General features: G+C 41.2%; 1 protein-coding gene across 2 annotated transcripts in view; it reads left to right on the top strand.

Moving 5' to 3' along the window:
* Positions 1-1,284: 1,284 nt before the first annotated feature.
* Positions 1,285-18,701, top strand: part of LOC112228572 (active breakpoint cluster region-related protein) — a 260,234-nt gene continuing 242,817 nt past the window's right edge. The window contains exon 1 of one of the 2 annotated variants that reach the window (XM_042309121.1): positions 1,285-2,347. In XM_042309121.1, coding sequence (XP_042165055.1) covers positions 1,411-2,347 — 937 coding nt within the window. In that variant the 5' untranslated portion in view covers positions 1,285-1,410. The remainder of the gene's footprint in view (positions 2,348-18,701) is intronic. The other variant, XM_042309122.1, reaches the window with a different exon arrangement.

The following is an 18,701-nucleotide window of genomic DNA, read 5'->3' on the forward strand; positions in this document are numbered from 1 at the left end:
AGGATGGGGGTCATCGAAGAGTCCCACAGCGCATGGTGCAGCCCCATCGTGTCGGTTCCCAAACCAGACGGTAGCCTGCGCTTCCCACAGGATACAGCAAGACTCCGGAGCCTACAAGATGGTATCCCGGAGTGGAGACCTATTATTTATTTTTTATGATTTAAATCAACACCCTTAAACTAATACAAGTCTGTCTGTTTTGTGTAAACGTCTTGACCAAACCCCCTGGTCTGCCACAGTAGACACATAGTTCTTAACCATTCTGTCATAGCTGTCCCTGCAGCCAATACAGCTCAGCCTGGACAGCATGATACACATGTAAAATGTGTACTGGGCCTCCTAATGGTGTTGACAGCAGGATAGCAATGGAACGTGCCTTAAAACAGAAAAAGACATGCCTCTATTATATGGACTGGCGACATGTATGATTAACACAAGAACCAATGTTAACATAAATGTTAACATAAGATAATATAAAACACTCTCTGAAGCAGACACATGAGGACATTATTAATTAATATAATCTAACAAATCATAGATCCTATTCTAAAATATTATAATTATGTAAGATTATACATTCACATCAACAGGGGTTTTCCTATTGTCAGAATAGGTCATTCATGCTTGAATGTTCAACGCTTGAACAATCATGTCATTCCATGAGGGAGTTCTATTAACCTGAGCCGCGGTGCATCATTCTATGACCGGTGACGTGAACGGGAAGGAAGGAGCCCATCCTAAAAAAAACAACAAGTAATCTTCTGCTCTGCTCGGTGATGTTGTCAACAAGGCAGCATGGTGCAACATCCATAAACATAACATATATTTTCCATAAAATAAATGTTCGAATTTTCTAAAATGTTTTAATTGGGAAGACAGAACGCGTTTTTATCAAAAGCAATCACTTTTGCCTGTGACAACACCATACATAGCTGTAAAACTTCCCTAGTTAAATAAAGGTTAAATAACAAAAATAAAAACACCGAATCCGACTCATTACTCCACGTGCTTAAACTAGCCTCGGCTGCGTCACTTTTGTTTTGATCCGACTTCGCTGTGGGCTTTGAACCGGGCTCCTGGATCACGCTCGGGAGGCAGCCAAAACGAATGCAATCACATTTTATCCGTGTTAAAAACTCCTTCCAGCGGGTTAACTCGGGCCAGATCGAATCCCCTCATTCCAAAAAGGAACGCCCCAACAAAATCACTTTGACTGTTGCATTTAATTGGTTTTACGTCACCACCTATCTGAATACCGGAAGCCGAAAGTTTTTTTTTTTTCTGGGTAAAGGAACACTGTATCATATGCCTGCGTGGGAGATGTAACAAGTGTGTGTAGTGCACCAGTACGACGAAGTGTCAAGTTTGGAATGAGTTTGTAGGATTCTTTTGCAGACGAAAAGGTTCCACATGCGACAGAAACAACAATATAAACAGTATAATTTCCTCAAGGGTGGTTACATCGAATCGCTGATCTTCGCGGGGGAGATAATGTGGGAGCAAGATGAATTCGAAAAACATTGGAAGAATGAATTTCCTTACGGAGAAGCACCTAAAATGGATTTAACCTCGGTGGAAGATGTCGAGTCAGAGCTGGAGAAATGTAAATCGAACCTCAAAACGCTGCAGCAGGCGCTGTTGGAGGAGAAATTCAAGGTGATATATTTCCAGACCACCATCGCTCGACAGAAGAAAAGTTATGACACGGTGATGTGGGAAGACGGTAAAGACGAAAACTTGAATCTTGAACATTTATTACCAAGGACAGAAACGGAAAGAAAATCGCTGATGACAAACGAAAAGCTAGACAGGGAATGTATGAAAGTTCTTGGTAATGGAAGCATGAAACTGCAGACACCAGGCAGCAGAGGTACCAAACCAGAGCCGCCGATCAGGATCAGTAGCAGGACAAGTAAACCTATACCCCCCGCGCCCCCGCGCAAGTCCAGCTTCCAGAAACAAGTGAATACGATCTCATCCGAGCTCTCTCAAGCGGATGGAAACTGCATCGGCCGCATAGGGAAATTGAATTCCTTGAGCGAAAGCAACAGCAGAGAGGCCAGTGACCACGAATACGAGGATGCGGAGCTCAATGAGAATTTCGTAAAGGGCAACATGGTGACCCCCAACACGACCGTCAGAGACAGCCAGAGGTCGAACACCCACCGGGACACCCTGCGCCCGTTGCGCCACAGCAGGGACTTTGACTCCAGTGATGATGGGAGGTTGTCTCCTTCCTGCATTCCTGCGCACTTCAGGGCATCCCGTACCGGTGGGTCCGGGCGCAGCACTCCAGACAGACGCAGTGATGGCAACTTGAGTTCCGACCATGAAGACTCCTCTTCAGGTAAGATATCTATTTGTTTGGCCACATCAGTTGAGGTTTACACAGCCCTTTATCATGCATGTAAACCGGAAAGAGCTATTTGTAAAGTAATTGTTTAATGGCATGGGCACCAATAAGACAATGATGAGAGAATGCTATCGATGTATATTGCACTGCATGGCAGCAACATTGAAAGAGAGAGTGGCTGTGTAGTGTTAAATGCTTTCCATCAGGTTCCACAATGGCAGGTAAAACCATATTCCACATCGAAATAGTTTTAAAGTAGTTAATAACTTGACAGTTCACACATGACTAGGTGAGAGGAAGGAAAAGGTCTTGGAAACATTTGTCACTCATTTTGTGACACATCCCTCTGCTGTCATCTGTGTCAAAAGTATCTATATAGTTCTGTGATGCACATGTATTTGGGGAAATATGTAGGAGTGGGACTTGAAATGGATGAGTGGTTCATTAGGGACAGTGGAGAGAGCAGAGCTTCCTCCTCACGCTAATGACCTAGTGCCATAGCGATGACAATCTAAACGCCTGTGACACAATCCAGTCTGGCACTCTGACAACATCAGCCTCTGGAAGTCGGGGTGCTGAGGGAATTGTTATAACCAATGTAGCGGTCTAGCGCGGGCAAAAACATATTTGTTAGAACATTTACTTGTTTCATAAAGAAGTGCACTGGGCCATTACTAGTCCTGTGTTATCTGTAGCGAGGGCTACATTGTTAGAGAGGAGAGACATGTAATCTTGTCAGTATATCCATTATCTTTGCTCCAGCTAAACTTGAAGAGGACAGTAGGTCTAACTACTTACAAAAAGAATGTTTAAAAAAAATGGAAATGTTAGGTGCAGTGAAATGTGATGGTCTGATGATGGTCTACTAAAGTAAGTAAACGACAGTATGACATGGAACCCAAACTGACTGCGCGCGTGCGCCATTGTGCATTGTATTATGTCCCCCCACACCAAACGTGAGGTTAAAATATCAAAACAAACTCTGAACCAATTATATTAATTTGGGGACAGGTCGAAAAGCATTAAACATTTATGGCAATTTAGCTAACTCGCTTGCACTTGCTAGCTAATTTGTCCTGGGATATAAACATTGAGTTGTTATTTGACCTGAACTGCATAAGGTCCTCTACTCCATCAATTAATCCACACACAAAATGGTCAACCGAATCATTTCTAGTCATTTCTACTCCTTCCAGGCCTTTTTCTTCTGACTTTATATTGCGATTGGCAACTTTCATAAATTAGGTGCATTACCTCCACTGAGCTCGTTTGTCTTTCAGTCACCCACGTGTGTGTAACCAATGAGGAGATGGCATGTGAGTACCTGCTTCTATAAACCAATGAGGAGATGGGAGAGGCAGGACTTGCAGGGTGATCTGCGTCACAAATAGAACCGACTTCTATTTAGCCCTTGGCAACGCAGACGCTCGCTGACGTGCGGGAGCAGTGTGGGTGCAATTATTGAATAATATAGATTTCTACATTTATTTTGCAACGCTTACGCATGCGACGCGAGCGGTGTAGTCAGCCTGTTAGACTGAAAGATATATAAGGTAATTTCGTCAAACTTGAGGCTCTCCATGCTTATTAGTTGCTCATTCAACATATTTGCTTCTACTTCACACAATCCTGTTTTTAACAGTTTCCTTAACTGTTTTACATTCCCCGAGATCAACCAGAAATATTTCCTTGGCCAAATATGACCAGATTTGTTTAAAAAGGCTGCACGAGGTCTCTCGTTTGTGCACAGTCAAATTTTGCATAGGCAAGGAGAAATGGGTAGGTCCTCTTTGGTTCAGTCCGGAGTGCACGGAGCTTAACTCCGCCACTTCTTACAATGTTGCTCATTTAGTGAAGTTAGATCATAGCTGAATCAATGTCTTGGGAGATCAGAATGATTAATTAGTATTTTACGTAACATATACTATGCCATTACATTTTGGTTAACGTTACTCTTACACCAAAAACAGAGATTTTAGTACATTTATCTCATATGGCCAAAACTCAACGGGGGGTTCTGACATGTTTTTATTCATGTATGCTACAATGTCCCGCAGAGTAAGTCATCATTATGTCTCCCCTCCCCCCCCCAATGTTCTCTGTGTTATGTCAGTTGGTGGTAAACGGCTCTGAATGTTTCAGATGCAGACCATTTCCTTCAATGAGCTGTTGGAGTCAGTTGTGTTGTTGAGAGTGCTCAGCAGGAAACGGTTCTAAAATAAACTTGCAAATGAGTCATTCTGAGAGCATTTTACCTCACAAGGCCTGTCTTTGTGTATACTGAGTGAAAGACTGAGTGTGCTCCCAAAAGAAGGCATAAATGTTAGCCAGTTAGAGATGAGTGTTTGCAAATTTGTACTGCATCTTGAGTGTACAAAACATTAGGAACACTTTCAGAACATCCTCAGAACAGCCTCAATTCGTCGGGGCATGGACTCTACAAGATGTCGAAAGTGTTCCACAGGGATGCTGGCCCATGTTGACTTCAATGTTTCCCACAGTTGTCAAGTTGGCTGGATATCCTTTGGGTGATTGACCATTCTTGATACGCACAGGAATCTGTTGAGCGTGAAAAACCCAGCATTTCTTGACACTCAAACTGGTGTGCCTGGCACTTTACAGTGCATTCGGAAAGTTTTCAGACCCCTGGACCTTTTCCACATTTTGTTACAGCATTATTCTAAAATTGATTAACATTTTCCCCTCATTAATCTACACACTACCCCATAATGACAAGGCGAAAACAGGTTTTTATAAAAACATGCAAAATTATTATTTTTTCAATGACATTTACATACACTACCAGTCAAAAGTTTGGACGCATACTTATTCAAGGATTTTTCATTATTTTGACTATTTTCTACATTTTAGAAGACATCAAAAACTATGAAATAACATACATAGAATCATGTAGTACCAAAAAAGATTTGTGCTGCAATCTGAGGTGCAGTTGATTGCAAATTCCTGAGGCTGATAACTCGAATGAACTTCTCCTCTGCGACAGAGGTAACTCTGGGTCTTCCTTTCCTGTGGCGGTCCTCATGAGAGCCTGTTTCATCATAGTGCTTGATAGTTTTTGCAACTGCACTTGAAGAAACATTCAAAGTTCTTGAAATGTTCCGGATGGACTGTTGTTTCTCTTTGCTTATTTGCGCTGTTCTTGCATAATACGGACCCTTCCCCAGATCTCTGCCTCGACACATCCTCTCCCGGAGCTCTACAGACAATTCCTTCGACCTCATGGCTTGGTTTTTGCTCTGACATGCGTTGTCAACTGTGGGACCTTTATATAGACCGGTGTGTGCCTTTCCAAATCATGTCCAATCAATTGAATTTACCACAGGTGGACTCCAATCAAATTGTAGAAACATCTCAAGGATGATCAATGGAAACAGGATGCACCTGAGCTCAGTTTTGAGTCTTATAGCAAAGGGTCTGAATACTTGTAAATAAGGTATTTCAGTTTATTTTTAATACATTTGCAAACATTTCTAAAAAACTGTTTTAGCTTAGTTATTATGGGTTATTGTGTGGATTGAGGAACAAGATATATTTAATCAATTTTATAATAAGGCTGTAACATAACAAAATGTGGAAAAAGTGAAGGGGTCTGAATGCTTTCCGAATGCACTGTATGTCGTGGTGCAATACTGTTTTGTATTTGTGTCTATTATGGCTCCCCATTAGCTGCTGCCAAGGCAATTTTTAGGACTAACTTATTCCTTGCTTCCCATTCCGAAACTAACTGCAGCTCTTTAAGTGTTTTAGTCATTTGTCGCTGTAGTAGCTGAAGTTTATAGTGTTGAGTCATCCGCATACATAGACACACTGGCCTTACTCAAAGCCAGTGGCATGTTGTTAGTAAAGATAGAAAAAAATCAAGGAGCCTAAACAGATACCCTGGGGAATTCCTGATTCTACCTGGATTGTTTGAGGCTTCCATTAAAGAACACCCTCTGTTTTCTGTTTTCTGTTCGACAAGTAACTCTATCCACGTTATAGCATGGGTGTAAAGCCATAACTCAAGTTTTTCCAGCAGCAGACTATGATTGATAATGTCAAAAGCTGCACTGAAGTCTAACAAGACACTCCCCACAATCTATTTATCATGAATTTCTCTCAGCCAATCATCAGTCATTTGTGTAAGTGCTGTGCTTGTTGAGTGTCCTTGCCTATAAGTGTTCTGAAAGTCTGTTGTCAATTTGTTTACTGTGAAATAGCATTGTATCTGGTCAAACACAATTTTTCCCAGAAGGTGACTAAGGGTTGGTAACAGGCTGTTTGGTCAGCTATTTGAGCCAGGAAAGGGGGCTTTACTATTCTTGGGTAGCGGAATGACTTTAGCTTCCCTCCAGGCCTGAGGGCCCACACTTTCTAGTAAGCTGAAATTGAAGATCTGGCAAATAGGAGTGGCAACATCGTCCACTATTATCCTCAGTAATTTTCCATCCAGAATGTCAGACCCCGGTATCTTGACATTGTTGATAGACAACAATAATTTCTTCATCTCTTCCACACGGACTTTACGGAATTCAAAAGTTTGGTCAGATATACTTGGATGTGTAATGTCAATGTTTGTTGCTGGCATGTCATCCCTAAGTTTGCTCATCTTGCCAATGGAAAAAGTAATTAAAGTAGTTGACGATTTCAGTCGGTTTTGTGATAACTGATCCATCTGATTCAATGAATGATGGAGCTGTATTTTAAGGTGTTCTAAAGCTTTTTACTATCATTCTTTATATAATTTCTTTGTTTCATAGTATAGTTGATTTTTATTTAGCTTAGTCACATGATTTGTTAATTTGCAGTACATTTGCCAATCAGTTGGGCTGCCAAACTTTGCCATACCTTTTTCCTCATCCCTCTCAACCATAACATTTTTCAATTCCTCATCAATCCAAGGGGATTTAACAGTTTTTACAGTCATTTTCTTAATGGGTGTGTGCTTATTAGTAACTGGAATAAGAAATGTCATAAATGTCAAGTGTAGAATTAGGCGGCCCAAACTGTTGCATATACACGGACTCTGCATGCAATGAACGCAAGAGAAATGACACAATTTCACCTGTTTAATATTGCCTGCTAACCTGGATTTCTTTTAGCTAAATATGCAGGTTTAAAAATATATACTTCTGTGTATTGATTTTAAGAAAGGCATTGACCTTCGTGGTTAGGTACACATTGGAGCAACGATACGCACCGCATCAATTATATGCAACGCAGGACACACTAGATAAACTAGTAATATCATCAACCATGTGTAGTTAACTAGTGATTATGATTGATTGTTTTTTATAAGATAAGTTTAATGCTAGCTAGCAACTTACCTTGGCTTACTGCATTTGCGTAACAGGCAGTCTCCTTGTGGAGTGCAACGAGAGAGGGACAGGTCGTTATTGCATTGGACTAGTTAACTGTAAGGTTGCAAGATTGAATCCCCCAAGCTGACAAGGTGAAAATCTGTCGTTCTGCCCCTGAACGAGGCAGTTAACCCACAGTTCCTAGGCCGCCATTGAAAATAAGAATGTGTTTTTAACTGACTTGCCTAGTTAAATAAAGATGAAATAAAATAAAAAAGGCAAAATCGGTGTCCAAAAATTCAGATTTCTGATTGCTATGAAAACCTAAAATCGGCCCCAATTAATCGGCCATTCCGATTAATCGGTCGACCTCTAGTCCTGAACCAGGTTGCAGGCACTGGTTACAGTTTGAAGCTTTTTCTTGAGTGGGCAGCTTGATGAGAGCCAGTCCATATTTAAATCCCCCAGAAAATATACTTCTCTTTTGATATCACATGCATTTCGCACATTATCGAGCTACTGACTTTTAGCACTTGGTGGTCTATAGCAGCTTCCCACCAGAATGGGCATTAGGTGAGACAGATGAACCTGGGATGCTGGCCTTCTAGGCAAAGCCATATCTCAGACTGGCCAATGAAAAGAAAAGATTAAGATGGGCAAAGGAACACAGACACTGTACAAAGGAACTCTGCAGACTTGTGAGGTGTCTGTTTCTCAAACTAGACACTAATGTACTTACTTGTCCTCTTGCTCAGTTGTGCACTGGGGCCTCCCACTCCTCTTTCTATTCTGGTTAGAGCAAGTTTGCGCTGTTCTGTGAAGGGAGCAGTACACAGCGTTGTACAAGATCAACAGTTCCTTGGCAATTTCTCGCATGGAATAACCCACAAATGCTGATGAAGGCCAGTTTTATTGCTTCTTTAATCAGAACAACAGTTTTTAGCTGTGCTAACATAATTGGAAAAGGGTTTTCTAATGATCAATTAGCCTTTTAAAATTATCAACTTGGATTAGCTAACACAATGTGTCATTGGAACACAGGAGTGATGGTTGCTAATAATGGGCCTATGGCAAATGTTTTTTATGGAATATCTAAGTTTCCAGCTACAATAGTAATTTACAACATTAACAATGTCTACACTGTATTTCTGATCAATTTGATGTTATTTTAATGGACAACAAATGTGCTTTTATTTCAACAACAAGGACATTTCTAAGTGACCCCAAACGTTTGAACGGTAGTGTATATTTCTACTCTATCCACCAAACAACTGACAAGGCATTCTGTTTTGGTTAGCCTAATGCTATTAGAACTGGATTAAACTGAACAACATGGCTGCTGTACTTTTCACAAGTGTTCCTTTGGAAGAGTGAACAAACCTGTGTTTGTTACGTTGCTGGAGATTCCTTTTATATCTTGTTCATAAGACAAACTGTATTTATTCCCTCCTTTTCCACGTCTCCCTCTCAGAAATGCAGGGCCTGTCGAGGCCCATCCTGCTCTGCCTGTCTGCTCACAAAACAGCCAGCTCTAACTCAGTTGTGTGCGTGCCTGCCCACCCATGGCATATTTTAGTATACTTAGGGGCAATTCCTCGGTAACAGTGATGCTAAGACTATTTTTTAAAACTTAAAAAAAAAAACATTTTCCAATTCAGAACATTCAAAACAAAAGTGAAAAGATATTAGACAGCAATAGGACAAAGTGACAGTAACAGACAAGAATAAATAAATAATAATTATTGTATATACAAACATACAATAAGTCGTCATAGAGTAAAATGAATAATAATAATGAGACATTGGACCTGCCGTAAGCTACATATACTATACATTAATTGTGAAACATTATATAAGGGTTATATAGAGATTCAATCAATGTGATGTGGGGGGAGATTCTCTATAGTCAAAAGGTTGCCAAATTCTGTAAAATGTTTCAAACTTATTCCTCAAGCAGTAAGTGATTTTCTCCAGTGGGATACAACTATTAACTTCCGATCGCCACATTGCAACTGGCAGGGGGAATCCGATTTCCATTTCAAGGCAATATATTGGCAATCGCTAGCAATATTTCTGTTAGCTTTATAGTATGGCTTTGCCTAAGATTGGTGTTAGTAAAGTTACCCAGTAGACAGACCTCCGGGTCTAAAGGGAATGCAACCCTGTGAATTGAGGATATGGTATCGCAGACCCCCTGCCAGAAACCGTGTAGTTTTGAACACTGCCAAGTGGAATGGAAGAATGTTCCTTCATCTGAGCCACATCTAAAACATAGGGAGGAGATATCAGGGTGATGAAGGAAATTAAACTGGATCAGTCTGTATCTGGAGTTCAATGTGGATGTAACGCCATCCCTGCATAGGTCAGTCCATAGACCCTCATCAAGATCAATACCCAGATCTTTTCTAAATCGGAGTTTATCTAGCTCAGGCGGTGTTTGTCCTGAAATAAGAGCATTGTAAACCCTGGAAATGGTCTTGAATAGTGGTTGGTCTGCGTGGCAAAGTTGTTCAATAGGTGACATCTTAGGTAGGTTCCATTGTCCCTTGAGAGTCACCCTAATAAAGTTTCGTAGTTGTAGGTAGCTAAAGAAGTCCCTGTTTGGCAAGTGGTATTTCTATTTCAGCTGATCAAAAGATATAAGAACTCCCTCCTCATAACAATGTTCCAGAAGAGTGATCCCCTTATCAGACCATGGTCTAAAGTTACTACTGGAAAAACATAGGAATCAATCTATTGTTCCATGAAGGGGTTTTAGGAGAAAGGAATCCCTCTCGTCCGAACAGCTCTTGCAGTTTGCACTATGCCAGGACAGAATGTATGATTAAACGTTGTCTGTGATGCTTTTTATAGATTTTCTGTCCCATTTGTAAAATAATTCTGCCCTAGTGTCATCATTTACCTCAAACTTTTCAATGTTCAACCTTGAGGGAGAGGGACCATTGTCAAACCAGAAACCTAGACTGTGCAGCCCAGTAGTACATTCTAAAATTGGAGGATTAAGCCCCCTTGACCGTAATCAAGGGTCAGTTTTTCCAGGCCAACCCTAGGGGTTTTGCCGTGCCAGATAAACCGTCTGGTCAGCTTGTCGAGAGAGGAAAAGAATGCTGCGGGCACAGGGATAGGGAGAGAGAGAAACAAATAGAAATCTGGGCAGGACATTCATTTTAATTACATTGATTCTATCCAGTAGAGTGAGGTAAATCCATCCATTTACAAAGGTCACCCTCCACCTTTTGCAACAAGCTGGCCAGATTGAGTTTATAGAGGTTGTTCAGGTTACCATCCACCATTATGCCCAAATATGTGAAGCCCATAGGCAACCATCTAAAAGGAAACTTGTGTTTGATGCTATGGTGGTCAAAGACAGACAACGGTAAGATTTTCGCTTTTATCAAAATTGACCTTATATCTATAGAAAGAACTATAACACTATAGTAGGATCTGCAAGTGAGAGAAGGAGTGTTCTGGGTTTGTTAGAAATAAGGTAAGGTCGTCCGCAAAGAGTGATAACATATGGGTATGAGGGCCCACCTCAAAGCCATGTATGTCTGGGCACGTTCTAATAGCCGGTTCGGTGGGCACTAAAGAGGTGGGCACTAATTGGGCAACCTTGTTTGTTCCCCCTATAGAGAGGGAAAGAGAAGGAAGTAATCCCATTGGTAGCAATCCTAGCTTTAGGAGATTTGTAGAGTGATTTTTATCAAATTTACAAACACGATACCTAAACCAACTTTTCCAAGACGGGAAAAAGGTATGGCCATTCAACCCTATCAAAGGCCTTTTCAGCGTCGAGGGAGACTGCGACACAAGGTATTTTGTTTTTGTTAGCAAGGTGAATTATATCAAAGAACCTTCTGAGATTATTGGAGGACAATCTATTAATTATGAAGCCAGTCGGATCTGGGTTGACCAACAGGGGAAGACATGACTCCAGTCTCTTAGATAGCATCTTGGTGACCAGTTTACAATCCGTGTTAAGGAGAGAGATTGGTCTATAGGAGGCGCACCTTAGCGGGTTTTTCCCTTTCTTGTGGATTACAGTAATCACTGCTTGAGAGAGAGACTCTGGAAAGCAGTTGTCTTCCCTGGCTTTTTTAAGTACCTCCATAAGGTAGGGGACCAACAGCTCCCTAAATTCTTTATAGAACTCTGGAGGGAAGCCATCCTCCCCGGGAGATTTATTAGAAGGTAAGGATTTAATGGCCTCCAACCATTCAGGAACTGAAGTGTTCACTCAGGCGCTCTCTGTCTTCCTCTGACAGGCTTTGGAGGTTGAGATTGCAGAGAAAGGAGTCGATCTCTGATAGATCATCGCTTGATTGGGAAGTGTAGAGGTCTTCGTAGTATTTCTTAAAAGTATCATTAATTTCAGTTGGGTCGAAAGATATCTCATTAGTAAGAGTTTCTATAGCATTAATTATCCTCTTACTTTCCTCTGCTTTCAGTTGCCATGCCAATACTTGGTGTGCTTTATCTCCAAGCTCGTAATAACGCTGTTTTGATTTAGTGATGGCCTTCTCAGCTTGATATGTGTTCAGAATATTATATTTCAGTTTTTTATTTACCAAATGCCTGTATAGATCTTTAGTCGGGCCTCCTTGGTAGGTTTTCTCTAGCTCAGATTTCAGATTCAAGGACATTCAGTTCCGCACCGTGTTTTCTCTTCAGCCCTTTAGTATAGGAAATGATCTGTCCCCTCAGATAAGCCTTCGATGTGTCCCAAAGAATGAAGCTGTCAGGAGCAGAGGGTTTGTTTGTCAAAGTGAAAATATAGATATGCTCTTTGATGAATACACAAAATTCAGGTTGCTTTAGGAGTGTAGAATTTAGTCTCCATCTATATGCTCAATTTACCTTGGTAGGAATGGAGATTGATAATACCAGAGGAGAATGGTCACTGAGCAATCTGGGGAGATACTCGATATCTAACACTCTATGAAACATTTGGGTCGAAAGTAAAAAGTTATCTATGCGTGTGTGTGTTGCGTGGGTGTGAATAAAAAGAGTAGTCCCAATCCTGTGGGTGCAACTGTCTCCAGATGTCTAACAAATTAAGATCTTTCATGAATGACATGGTGAGCTTGCCAGGTTTAGTAGGAAGTGAGGGTTTATCAGAGGACCTATCAAGAACTGTATATCTAAACAAAAATTAAAATCTCCTCCAACCAGTAGCCATCCTGGTGGTGCTTGAGCGACCTGAAGGAAGACATTCTGAATAAACATATGGTCATCGAAGTTAGGAGCATAAATATTCAATAGGGTCCAAGACTCTGAAAACATATGCCCCTGCACCAAAACAAACCTGCCAGAGGGATCAGAGATGGTGTTGTTGATGCAGAAGGGGATGTGTCTACTTAGCAACATTTCAGTTCCTCTTGCTTTGGAGATAAAAGAGGACGCAAAAACATGTCCTACCCATTCCCTCTTCAATTTCTTGTGTTCACTGGCTGTAAGATGTATTTCTTGTAAAAACACAAGTCTGCCTTTAATTTCTTAAGGTATGTATACTCTCTTCCTCATAATCGGGCTGTTAAGACCTTTTATGTTGAATGTGACGTATTTTAGTGGATTAAACAGGATGGGTTTCAAATATGTAACCGAATGGAAATCTCATGTAAATAGTCAGGAAATGTTTCAACTAGAGATACGTTGATGCTGGCTTTCCATTTTGCTCTTACTAGCTAAACCTTGGCGTAAACTAAAACCAGTGAGCTCTCTAAGTTGAAAACAAACGTTGTGAATAGACATTTATGGCTGAATATTTACTGCCCACACTAAGGGCTGCTTGAGTCTCTTTTCAGGAGAGGAGAAACATAAATGGGGGGGCAGTGGGCCTAAGCCCACTAATTTGCTTTGCCCAGTGGATATTGACTATACCAAAATATACTCTCCTGTAAATGTAATAGAACTCACCCCGAAAAAAACGGTTAGTTGAAAATGGACAAATCAATAACCGCAATCGAATAGCGGGGTAAACGGATCCAAATTCCAAGACCATATCAGCAGTTCAGTCCCAGGACAGCACAGATAAGAAAAAACCAAAAAACCAGAGAGACCATTCTGGTTCAGTTCTTTGAGAAAAGTGTGTACTTCTCCCGGTGTGTTGAAGAGATGGCTTTGACCTTTGTACTGAACTTTCATCCGTGCAGGGTGGATGAGGTAGCCGGTGATGTTCTTCTCCTTCAGTGCTTTGGCGGCAGGTCTGAACTGTTTGCGACGTCTGGCGAGATCCGCGCTCATATCCGGGAAAAAAGGCTGACTCTTGCCATCGATGGTGATGTCCCCTATGGCTCTTGCGAGTTGCAGTATCTTCTCTCTGTCCTAGAAATGGAGGAAGCTGATCAGGACGGCCCGTGGGGGCTCATCTGGCCTGGGTTTCGGCGCTGATGTTCTGTGGGCGCGTTCGATTTCCAACGGCTTGGCGAAGTTGATTATGTCTAGGACATCTGGGATCCATTGAGTGAAGAAACGGACCGGGTCACGGCCCTCGCTGTCCTCTTTCAATCCCACCACACGGATATTACTACGTCTGTTCTGGTTCTCCATCTGGTCTACCTTGTTTTTGAGGTAGGCATTGTCCTTCTGCAGTTGTATCAGAACCTGGTCATGTTGAGCGACGGTATCTTCAACTGTGCTAATGCACAACTCTGCCTCAGTCGTTCTCAAAAGGAGATCATTCATGGAGGATTTCAGGTCGTCAATGGAAGAATGGAGTTCAGCCCATTTCTTGTCAATTTTCAGAGAAAGACCTTTGTTACCATCCCGAATTTCCCAGAGGAGAGTAGCCAGCATGTCGGCAGGCTCGCAAGAGCCTTTGAAGAGCTCGGTTTGTCAACGTCTGCTCAGCACGTCTGGCATCACGTGCTTCCTCAGACAAATCTTTTACTTTAAAATGTATGCCAAACAAAACCAATGATTACAAAACAATGCATACAATACATTGGGAAGATAAACAATTCAACCATTTCTACAACCATACAACTCTCTGCACAAGGACAACTTCTAAAGCTGCATTATGTAACTTTTTGGGGTGACTTGACTCAATTCAAGTAGGTATTAGTTATAGATCTCATTGAAATCATGTCTATGAAGCGGTCAATTTGTTCTATGTGCGCTATTTCTATGCTTCCTGTGTTTAAGTTTAGTTCTTGCATCTTTTACTTTCGGGTTTTGTACACCAGCTGAAATTATAATATTTTTAGTTATGGAAAATATGTTACAGCGATTTAGATTTCACTATGATTCTCTACACTATACTTGCTTGTTTTGTCACATAAACTGAAATTAGGCTAAGTATTAGAATTTTAGCAGCCAAGAAATGGCGGAGAGATTTCTGCGTAGTGCATCTTCAACAATTTCCACTGAAAATTTGGCAAAAACTAATTTATTTGAAGAACAGTGCAGATGTAAAGTTTGGTAACAGAATGACAAGCAGAACAAACCACGTCTGCAAATTTTGTCAGATTTTGAAATTATGCTTTACAACGAAAGCAATCCAAGCGTTTGTCAGTTTATCGATCGCATGATAAACATTAAGTACACTTAGCATCAGGTAGCTCGGTCACGAAAATCAGAAAAGCAATCAAATTAATCGTTTACCTTTGATCTTCGGATGTTTTCACTCACGAGACTCCCAGTTACACAACAAATGTTCCGTTTGTTCCACAAAGATGATTTTTATATCCAAAATACCTAGGTTTGTTTGTCGCGTTTATGTTCAGAAATCCACAGGAAAGAGCGGTCACGACAACGCAGACAAATTCCACATAGTATCTGTAATGTCCACAGAAACATGTCAAATGTTTTTTTTATAATCAATCCTCAGGTTGTTTTTAAAATATATAATCGATAATATATCAACCTCAAATGTCTTTCACAGTAGGAGAGGGGAAAACAATGGCTGTCCAAATTCTGTTGCGCGAGCAAAACTCACGTGACCACTTGACGCGATGTTATAGCTCTGGCTCATTTTTCAAAATAAAAGCCTGAAACTATGTCTGAAGACTGAGACCTTGAGGAAGCGATAGGAAAAGGAATGTGGTTGATATCCCTATAAATGGAGCAAAGGGAAGCTATGGAACATGGAGTTTTCAAAATAGAAGCTACTTCCTGCTTTGATTTTCCTCAGGGTTTCGCCTGCAATATCAGTTCTGTTATACTCACAGACAATATTTGACAGTTTTGGAAACCTTAGTGTTTTCTATCCAATACTAATAATAATATGCATATATTAGCAACTGAGACTGAGGAGCTGGCCGTTTACAATGGGCACCTTTGCATCCAAGCTAATCAATACTGCCCCTGCAGCCATATGAAGTTAATGTTTAAGAACGATCAGGCAGTGTAGTCAGCTATAACCTTAGACAGAGATAAGGAATGCAATAGTTATTCTGCATTTTAAGTTGTTTTTAAGTTAGGTTATTTTTCTACCTAGCTCTGTTTTGGACGTTGAAACTTACCAATAGCAATGTGTAACCTGTGTCCGAAACACCCTAGTCTTGTCCATTTGTTCAGCTCCAATGCTTTGACCATGTTCGATCCGCTGTCGGTAGTCATACATACTTGACACAACTCTTTCAAGCCCCAGGATGAAAGTGCCTCTCTCATCCCAGCTACAGTTATTTCTCCCATGTGGGCGTCTGGGAAATGAGAGGTCAGAAGGCATTCGCTTCACAGCTTCCAGTTGTCGTCAATGTAATGAATCGTGAGGCTAATGTATGGCTCTGTGGTCTGGCTTGACCATAAGTTTGCAGTGACAGAGAAGAATGCAGCGTTATGGATTTCGTTGGCAACTCTGTCCAGACATTCTGTGTAGAGTTTTGGCAGACATGTTTTGCTGAAGTATTTACAGCTTGGGATCTCGTATCTTGGGTCTAGAGTTCAAATGAACTTTCTGAAACAGTCTTTCGCTATGTGATACATAATTGCACTCTATCTCATTCCACTTGTTACTCTTCTTGTCATAGGGAGTACCACTAATGAATGATGAATTTAACCCTTTAATTAGGCAAGTCAGTTAAGAACAAATTCTTATTTACAATGACCACCTACCGGGGAACAGTGGGTTAACTGCCTTGTTCAGGGGCAGAACAACAGATTTTTATTTTATTTTTTACATTGTTAGCTTGGGGATTCGATCCAGCAACCTTTCGGTTACTGGCCCAATGCAAATCACCCTCAATAGTGTCATTTTACTTGTTTTCAGTCGTCCTCAATGCTTGAAATTTCGGACACTTTTGCTAATTAAAGGAGTTTACTTCACTAAATGTTTGCTTACTCTGCAGTTGCGCATGCTTGCTTGTTGTATGTTTTTAGTGAAAGAGAAACATTTTGAACTAGCCCACTAGCCTGTATCACTCGACTGAAATGTTGAACGAAACAAAAAACACCTTATTTCATACATTTGATTAATTTATCATGAAATGCACGATATGGCAAAATCCATATCATGGCACAACACCATACCGGTATTCACGTTCATACCGGTATACCACACACCCCTTTGTGTGTGTGTGTGTGTGTGTGTGTGTGTGTGTGTGTCAAACACTGACCGCTTATTACAGTACAGTAAACTATATGGTAGTGCTGGGACGATACCAGTATCCATACTTGTTACTGTCGTGGCAAGCAAACAAAACACCAAGCGGATTTGACTACTTTAGGAAAACATTTGTTGTCATCCAGAGTCAGAGTGATTTTCCAAGCTGAAGCGCATCATATTTTACATACAGCAGGTTTTTAAAGGACTGAAGAGTTACGTCTGCTTCGTGTTTTCATTTTTGACATTGAAAAAATATTGCGATACTGGTATCATCACTATTTTCAAGTTTGAGTTTCTCTTTCCAAACAAACATAGGCTACACATCATAGGATAATTGATGTGGCTTATGTCATTATTTAGTTACTTTGTAAGGAGACAGTCGAGACATTTTCAATTATTATAGGCATTTAGAGAATGTGCTTATATGGATGTCAAGCTGCTGGCTGTTAGTGCCAGTTCTCAATGGCCTGTCTGTGGCGTTACCTTGGTGATCAGTGTGTCATTGTGGCAGCTCGGCCACTTCTTGCAGTACCTCGTCTGCCTTTGTCAATATGAGCAGAAGTTGGGCAGTAGCCCACCGCACACCATAGCCTGCGCTGAAGGTGTGAACTCTAAGCCCAGGCTTACTCTCTAAGCAGCTGAGCTCAAGTGAAGGCAGTGTGGAGAGAAGCTGGCTACACCGTCACTTTTAAAGGTGTAGTCTTTTTATAGGCCGATATGTCTGTTCCCAGGCCTATATGATGTCACTGCCACACTTGTTATTTCCACCATGTAGGTCTAGACTAGTCATCCACCTGCCTCTCAATCACTCTCTTAGGATCCCTAGGGTTTAGTGGGCTACTCTTTGTGACGTGACGATGTCATCATGTCTGTGGGTCATTCAGATCATGCTGTGCCCTGCTTGTCCTCTCAGTTCCTTCATTGACTCAGGTTGGCAACACTGGAGTCAGCTCATCCCCTTCACTCAAAATCCAGTCACAGCAGCAGCCAGACAAGGGGAAAGAGACTTCTTCAGAAGAAAAACTGATAGATATGGGGTCTCTTTTTATAAACAATAGTCTGTTTGTCCCTCAGGTATATAGCATATTGGACTTTCACTTTAAATGTATAGCTATAGTACTTAATTATTTTGTGTAGTTTCTGTGCTTTTGTGTTTTATGTACAGTCTTTAAGCACATGACCAAGTGAATTTTCCCCTGGTGAGTTAAGAAGGTTAATAAAAACGACTACTGTTGTTATGTTAGGGAGGGTGGGGGGGTGGGGGCTCATTAGTGGTATTGGGGGTGGGGGAAAGTGCGGGGAAGGGGTTTCAAAGGTCAGAATCCTCAGCCAACTCTGCTTGAGTCATTAACAAACTACTAAAGGACAAACATCCAAGCTGTCTGTGCTACTGTTTAGGCCAGGGCTCTCCAACTCCGTTTCTTGTTCCTCTACCTTCCTGTTGATTTTTGCTCCAACCCCAGTTGTAATTAACCTGATTCATTGTATCAACCAGCTAATTATT

The sequence above is a fragment of the Oncorhynchus tshawytscha genome, linkage group LG30 (assembly GCF_018296145.1).
Source record: "Oncorhynchus tshawytscha isolate Ot180627B linkage group LG30, Otsh_v2.0, whole genome shotgun sequence".
NCBI classification, from domain to species: domain Eukaryota; kingdom Metazoa; phylum Chordata; class Actinopteri; order Salmoniformes; family Salmonidae; genus Oncorhynchus; species Oncorhynchus tshawytscha.